The sequence below is a fragment of the Plectropomus leopardus genome, chromosome 14 (genome assembly GCF_008729295.1).
Source record: "Plectropomus leopardus isolate mb chromosome 14, YSFRI_Pleo_2.0, whole genome shotgun sequence".
NCBI classification, from domain to species: domain Eukaryota; kingdom Metazoa; phylum Chordata; class Actinopteri; order Perciformes; family Serranidae; genus Plectropomus; species Plectropomus leopardus.
Window position 1 is genome coordinate 10,546,709 of NC_056476.1, and position 8,418 is coordinate 10,555,126.

The window sequence follows — 8,418 nt, forward strand, 5'->3', positions numbered from 1 at the left end:
ACACATCTGAAAAGAAAAACAAATCTGAAATTAATCAAACGTTAAAACGTGGCTGAAAAGAGATATTTTCTTATACTTTATTTAGTAGGACTACTGTTTTTTTCCTTTACATTTAATTATATTGTAGGAAAAAAGGTTCCTTTATGTGCCCACAGACTAAACTGTGTAGAAAGAAAATGGAAAGCCAAAATAAGCACAATCAAGTCCCTCCAAAAATATGTCAATGATGAGGAAAAATATATTAAAAAGCCTTTCTTCCTGTGACTAAATTATTAAAAGAGCCAACATGTTTTGACCACTGTGGGGCTTTGTTTAGGCTCTAAAAGTTTTTTTTAAGCCTCAGTGGATAAGCTCCTGATATAAGGTTTTACATACATGTTTACATTTTTTTCTTATTATACAGAGCAACCCTTAATTTCTTTTTGCGAGCACAATCAAGTATTTGGTGTCTATGAAAACATAAAAAACATAAAACACTTTGAAGACATTTAACGAACACAATGTTAGTGTTTTCCATCATTTTCCAAAAATCCTGACATTTCCTGTTTGTAAAAGTGTGATTCTTTTGTGTGATCTAAAAATGTCAAAGTTTTACTGTTAGAGAATTGCCCAAATAGTGTCTTTACCCGATTTGAAGACTTTAGATCAATCAAAACAAATGTGGCCTTTTTTCCTCATCCTACTAAATATAGTCTTGGTGCACAAGTGGGTTAACAATATAAATGTGTTTTTGTCAGAATGGGACAGCAGATGCAGCCTCCATGTTTGCAGATGACATCTACGCTGCTGGCCTCTGCCAAGGCCTGGAGCTGGCTGCAGGAGAGTCCCACAACGGAGTGGGTAAGTCACACATTTGAGCCTTGCAGCAGGTAATACAGGAAGCTGCCAAACCCTCAGCAGCTTAACTAATGTTAGTCACTGAAGAGAAGGTCATGGTTACACCCAAAGCAGTATGTTCAGCTTGCTGGACACATTTTTCTTTGTTTCTTGTATCTTTATTAATCATTTTCTCATCCCCCCCACCACCACCACCACCACGCTTCTCTGATCTGACAAATTATTCCCATTTGCTTTCTCCAGATGGTGTTAGTTACTACGTAGTGGCGATGGCACGTCGCTCCTCCTCAGACCTGTCCCTGCTGGAGATGCATGAACGCAGCTCCTGTCACCCTGGCATACGGACCACAGTGGGGTGGACTGTTCCTATTGGCTACCTGGTCAACACCTCCCAGGTCAGCGTAGGGGAGCAGTGCAACTTCCCCAGAGGTAAGACCTAATGGGATGGATAAAGGGAGGCAGGAGAGGTGAGTCGATGTATGAATGTGTGTAACTATAGGAGAAGCTCAGAGGGAGGAAGGGTGAAGCAGTGATGTGGAACGAAGAGTGAAGGAATGGAGGAGACTGGAAGTAAGAGGAGAAGAGTCAGTCAGAGAACAGTGCATCTGTCTCTGTGAGTGTGTGAGTGTGTGTGTGTGTGTGTGTGTGTGTGTGTGTGTGTGTGTGTGTGTGTGTGACAATGAACTCAAAGACATATTTAAGGATCGTAATTTCCTCAAGAGAGAGAGAAGCAAGATGAAAAAGATGAACATTTTTTAAAGGATAAGGCCGGCGATATTTATCTCATTTTCTTATTGTCAAAAAATCTCATAAGACAACGATTAATTGATCCCACTAACAAGTATCTTCTTCACATTTCAAATCTGATACATATTACAGTGAACTTTGCCACATGGAGCTCCTCTGTCGTTCAGAAACACACAAATGAGACACAGTGTTGCACTGGCTGAAATGTCCTGATGTGATAAACATGGGTACTGTAGTTTATTCTGAGTCTTACAACTGTAAATATTCACTAGAGCTTTAACAGAACAACAATTACTCTAGTTTCAATGATGTTTTCTAAAAACTATAGTATCCAGCTCACTCTTTTTGAAAAATGAAACTATTGCAGCTAATTTTAAAAGTTTTCCATCCACAGTAGGAATAAATTCAATTGGGACCGGGAGCCACAGACAGGGAAGTATTGTAGTATTGGAAAGTATCGAGAGATAGACTTGAGATAGATCTTTTTTCTTTTTTGAAACTCGATCTTTCAAAGAAAATACTGGCATTGTATAATTATTCAAACCACAGATATGTTACAGTTGTATGCTATTATGTAGCTCATGCATGAAACTAATATGTGGTTACAATTAGGCACAAAAATAAGCTTGGTTTTGGTTAGGAAAAGATCATGTTTGGACTCTAAAAAAACAGTTTTGTGGCACAATCAAGGCAGAAAAACAAACCGATAGCTTGGTAAAAAGCAATCACTTTTTGTGGCACTATTCTGGCTGGAAAAATGGCAACAAATCACTAAAAATTCTGCTACCTTATAATTTTATTTCCATTGTGGTTCTCAAGTACTCGAAGACCCTAACTAATGCAACTAAATATAAATTTCCTTATCAATTAATCTGACAATATTTTCCATTCATTGATGAATCATTTGGTACATAAAATGTTAAAATTGGCTGTTGTTTCCTAAAGCCAAGGTGCTGTCCAGTCTGAATCCAAAATATACTCAGTTTACTGTCACATAAAAAAGGCAAATCTGCACAAACTAGAAAAGAATGTTAGTAATTTTTAATCAGTCATCATTAATCAAAGTGTTTCAGCTCAAAGGGTTAACCCTAGTTTGACCCTTCGAGCTGAAAGTTTTTCCACTACACTTGTCTTGAGTGGACTTTATATCATTAATTCAAGGGGAGTGCATGATAGGTTAGAAGTGGCTAATTAGAGGCTTTTTAATTAAAAATGAGTCCTCCCCTTTAGCCCTTCCTATTCTTCCTCTAACTCATTCTTTGTCTTTTTCAGCTGTTGGCAACTTCTTTGGTTACAGCTGCGTGCCGGGTGTTAAAGACGCACAGCATGACCCGAGAGGCAATAACCCCAAGAACCTGTGCGAGGCCTGCATAGGAGACGAGAACGACAGACACATCTGTGCCAACAACCACAGAGAGAGACACTACGGAGAGGCAGGGGCGCTGAGGTACAACATTCACTCTAATCATATGAGGAACAATACACTAATGACACTCAGAGGTGGAGGAGTTCTTATGACCTCTGCATGTGCGTCTATTTCAGCCTATTGTCTCCATCAACAAAAAATAGTATCATGACTGCCTGTTATGAATAAAAGTGAATAGAGTGATGATAGTAGAGATTGCACAGTGAATATGAAATAACATGGTGACAGACAAAATGTCCTTTCGAAACTCAGCTCAATTGTACAAATGCAACAAATCTGTAATTTGCAGAAATTTATGATGCCAACATTTTATTCTAGCAACTGAGCTGTAAAAACAAGCATTACTGATGTGTCAGATAACACTATAAATAGATTACCAAAGGGAAAGTTCAACTCAAAATCTTACCTGTAGTGCTATTTATCAGTCTATTGTTTTGGTGTGAGCTGCCAAGTGTTGGCGATGTCGGCCACAGAGATATCTGTTTACTCTCCAGCATAATGAAACTAGATGGCACAAGACTTGAGGTGCTCAGAGCGCCAAAAAAAATACATCTGAAAAACTCAACAGCAGAGTCTCTTTCCAGAAATCATGACCTGGTTACTCAATGTGATCCATTATGAGCAGTTTCATGTAGGAACTATTTTCTTCCTACCAAACTACACCTACCCAACGCATGACCATGCAGAAGCAAGTGTGCATCACTGAGCCGGCTAACGTTACAGCTCAGCTGAGGAGAACATCAATAATGTTTACATCCTGTGCCACCATGAGCACAATCCTGTCATCCATAAGGAGTTGCATGCTTTCTTCTTCATCAGTGATATGGTTGGTGTCTGAAGCCCTGACACACAGTTGACAGTTGGCTGCCGGTCAACGTTGGGCCGTTGGAAAGCTTCTACTGTCCAAGTTTTTGCAGTGTGTTCGGCACTATTACCCCTTATCGGCTTCTTTTCTGCCAATAAAGCATGTTGAGTTGTCGTCTGAGATGGTGGAGCCTGACGGTGAATGAAGTCACTCTGATTGGCCAGTCAGCTCAGCTGATGAAAAGAGAAACACAAGTGAAGAAAGTAAACAGAGCTCAGATCAAAAGGAAGTAAAGATTAAAACAAACTTGTTCTACATGATAAGATTATTTCTCTTTCGACATTGAGCTCTTTAGCAGAAACATTTCTCGATGGTTTGTGTTGATCACTGGCGTTGGGGTTAACATGCTTTAACATTAGATTGTGCTGTTAATGTGCTAACTCACTGGACAACTAGTAGATGATCTCCAGGTTTCCCCCCTTTTTGAATGATGATTACAGATGAGCACCATCTGCGAGTATGGAGAGTTATTTCCTTGCCTTTAAGCGCAGAACGTACATGCTGATTGGCCGTCTGTATTAGTCTTTGCGATTTAAACTGCAACCTTTTGGCCCGGACATATGCAACGTGAGGCGACACCACAGTCAGCTTTGTCACCGCTAGTTCTTCGATGTTGATTTTTATTGTGTTTGGGCCTTTCAGTCAAATGACATCTAGCTTTATTATTTTGGAGAGAAGGCAAAAATCTCTAGATTTTTTGATGATTTAGAGTTCTTGATTTTGGGGTGAACTGTCCCTTTAATGAATCGACTTTTTGTCTGTCACTTCCATGTTATGGTATATTCACTGCATAATCACTGTATTATTACAATAATCACAGATAGAAAACAGAATAAACATCTTGAATGGTCCTGTGTGCTGCAGTTTATTTTTTTTTTTACTGTTTCACTCATTGTCTGCATGTTAGAATTCCTAATGTCATGATTTTATTTACATATTACTGTGTTGCAGTGACAGTAAATGTTGTAGTTAAGTGTTTTTTAGATGGGAATAAAGGAGCTACAGGGGCTGTTACTTATTCTTGAAGTGCAACAATAGGCAGCTGAGGGAGTTTACTTATACTCTTGAGAGAGTCATGCTGTTACAATAACACACTCCCACATGGGCTGATTTCCACTTTATTCATCTATTTTTAGAGAATATTTGTCTGATTTTCATGCGTGTTTTTCTTTCAGGTGTGTGGCGGAGAACCTCGGGGATGTGGCCTTTGTCAAACACACAACGGTCTTTGAAAACATGGACGGTCAGTGTTATGGTGCATTTTAAGGACAACACCACTTGTTACATAATGATATAATTTTATATTTTAAATCATGCATGATGAGGTTATTTAGGGCCAGCAGAGAGAGGCAGAGTGCTAGTCTGAGTGAAGACACAGGATGTCAGTGTTTCACAATATTTTAGAGTCTTCTACAGTGTGCTGCATGCAGACTATAATGGGCAGATTACAGTGTTTATATGGTACATGATATAATTATTGATTAGATTTTATTTATAAGCACCATCAAGTCACCCAAAGACACATGAAAAAAAAAGAAAAAACAGAAAGACAATAGTGAGAATAACAAAGAACAACAACAGCATGAGATATGTTTCTGAGTGTTAATGAGACAGAGGTGGGCAAAAAGAGAGATAAAAATAAAAAGGACCAAAAGTGAGAAACAGATATCATGCAGACATGAAGGGACAGACAGCGGCTCAGACATTTTTGTCCAGTAGAGAAATGCCCTAATTCTCTGTTTGCTGCATCTGCTCCTCCGCTTTGGGCAACATCCAAAATTAATGGTGATCATTATCACAGTCACGCTACACAGACTCTGCCGGTGCAGCCGAGAAGGAGCAGTTTGACGCCAGCTCCACAAACACTGCAGCTGTTTAACGAAGCATGCTTTCTCATATGGTTCCGAAATGTCCAGAGTCAGACCAATTAACGGAGGTCAAGAAAACACAGGAGGTCTGTGCTGTTGTCTGGGGAGAGGAGAAAGTAGCTTCAAGGTGGTCTATTTTTTGCAACTAATTATTTGTTTGGGTAGATGGGAGTTTGTGTCAACAGAGAATCTGCCCTAAATGAGGAATAAACTATTTGAAAAATGTGTCAATGGTTGAGTGATCAAATCCCAACAAATTACAGTAATTCTTGAGCTGTTGGGTAACTTAAAATCTTGGCTGATACATATATATTAATGATGCATACAATCTAAAAGGGTAGTATTTTTTCAGAAATTCTTGCACTGGGTGGAAGCTGGTTGATTTAACTTGGAGGAAGTATATATTCCAATGGCATCGATCTGGTTTCATTTTTACAGGAACTTCAATGGATAAAACAGGTAGAGTGACCTTACAAGCTGGTATGACCAGATAAACCATCAAAAATGATGCAAAAACATACCTTATTATGCGAAAACATGTAAAACAAAGCTGGTCAGCCAGCTTAACCATCTTCAGGTAGTCAAGCTGTTTTTTTTCAGCAGGGAGTGATGTAGATAGCTAACAATGTGCCCATTGCCCTCTGGGATAAGCTACTGTAGGCAGTAAGCTAGTTAGCCAAGGATTCTAACGTTTGCAGCTTCTGTTAAGCAAATAAAGACATGGTGTACTCTTTCCTTACACTTTTTTTTTGTTTGTTTTGGAGATGCCACCCTCCAAACTCTTGACATACACAGTATTGGCTGTGTTTATTGCTATTTTGTTGCTACGCCAAAAGTTATGGTCTCCGTTTACTTCCTGTCAGTTATTGCATCAACAAAATTTCCAACAGAAAGTTCACTTAGTTTTGTTCAAACTGTAATGTTGTCAAGTTTGAAATAGTCCATAGCTCTCACTAAAGTCCCATGCACAAGGGGTCAACATGAGGACAAATCCAGAACTTGATATGCATATAAACAATGGCCAACAGGGTTTGCAGTAGGTGGTCATTTGAGCAATGGTGCATCTACTTATGAATTAAGCATTTAATTTTAAGGAGGAATATTTTGTCCTTAAAAGTTATAATTATAAATTATTATTAACCATATTTGAGTATATGATACTGCTGCTGATACTCTCTGAGTGGTAGTTGGGCTTGACTTGAAATCTGACACACCTTCACTCCTCTCCTGCACAGGTAAGAACCAGGAGTCCTGGGCTCTGGATCTGGAGCTGGAGGACTTGAAGCTGCTTTGCCCTGATGGAACTGAGGCGGGTTTGGATGAGTTTGAGCGATGCCACCTGGCCGCTGTCCCTGCTAACGCTGTGGTGGTGCGCATGGAGGACAAGTGCCGCGTCTGGAAGTACCTGGAACGTTTACAGGTGGGTGTGAACAGAAATCAGCTGTATGAGTGTTTGAGTGTGTGTTATTCTCCAGATATGTGTGTTTACGTCTGTCTCATCTCTGTGGAGTCCGTGTTATTGATCAGCACGTCTCAGAGCACAGGTATCTGCTAAACTGTCATCCTTCTTTACAAAGTGTGTGTGTTCATGGGAGATGCCAGGATGACTGATACGTCCTGTACTGTTCCCCTGGCTACACACACACACACACAGACTCAAAGAAAACACACACACATACACAGAGCACGCCAACGCACATCCATGCATGCCCTCATGCATTAACTCTTGTCACACACTTTCTCTTTCCTGCAGAATGCATTTGGCAATGCCACCGAGGGCTTCCGCCTGTTCAGCTCAGCAGGCTATGGCGAATCCGATCTGCTCTTCAGTGATGCCACCCACCACCTGCAGAGGGTTCTGGGTAGCTACACCTCTTGGCTGGGCCCCACTTATACCACCGCGCTGCAAGCCTTCGAGTGTGAGGGTAAGAGCGATGGCGTCTTTTTCCTCGTGTGTAAAAAGTGTGTTTATGTGGATCTGCTGATAAAGCGGATGGCTAAGTGGCTGGAGTGTGTGGAGGAGTGTGTTCTCCTTTGTGTGTGTGTGTGTTTGTGTGTATCCACTGCAGCTGTTCTCATTACTGTGCTTTCCCTCCAACAGGCTTCTGCTGATGGAGCAGGAGGAAGACATCCCGCACATCAACTTCCATCCCATCCCTCTGTCTCTGTCCTCCCCTTCTGCCTTCCCTCACCGCCATCTGTGTTCTTCTGCCACTCTGTCTCGCCATCTCGCATCCTCTTTGCTTTGCGTCATGTGTTTGTTTCCTCCCTGCATTTCACTAGATTCTTTATTATTATGTCCTCGTCCTTCCTCAACCTAGTGCTTCACTTTAGAGTGCTGGCTGGCAGGGTAGGTCATCACAACTCAATCACCAGAATAAATGTTGGCACTGTATGCTTCTGCAAAAACACGGGGATGTTACTTTTATGTGTTTTATATCGAAAATATGTGTTGAAACTGTGTTTAAAGTTTCAATGTTTTATTGTGGCAATGCTTTAGTTAATATGTGGTTAGGGTTTGGCACAAAAAACATGTTTTGGCTTAAAATAACCTGTTTGGTTGCCACAAACACAATTGTTAATGTCCAGAACTGTCGTTAAAAAACAATTGATTTTGTTTTGTTTTGTTGTCAATCTTGAACAGTGGCCTGCTACAGACAGGGGTGTAGCACCAA

General features: G+C 40.4%; 1 protein-coding gene across 1 annotated transcript in view; it reads left to right on the forward strand.

The window, feature by feature from the left end:
• LOC121953195 (otolith matrix protein) overlaps window positions 1-8,135 on the forward strand; it is a 9,250-nt gene extending 1,115 nt beyond the window's left edge. The window contains exons 3-9 of the mRNA XM_042500130.1: window positions 738-840; window positions 1,081-1,266; window positions 2,857-3,031; window positions 5,051-5,118; window positions 6,979-7,163; window positions 7,497-7,668; window positions 7,845-8,135. Coding sequence (XP_042356064.1) covers window positions 738-840; window positions 1,081-1,266; window positions 2,857-3,031; window positions 5,051-5,118; window positions 6,979-7,163; window positions 7,497-7,668; window positions 7,845-7,855 — 900 coding nt within the window. The 3' untranslated portion in view covers window positions 7,856-8,135. The remainder of the gene's footprint in view (window positions 1-737; window positions 841-1,080; window positions 1,267-2,856; window positions 3,032-5,050; window positions 5,119-6,978; window positions 7,164-7,496; window positions 7,669-7,844) is intronic.
• Window positions 8,136-8,418: the final 283 nt, after the last annotated feature.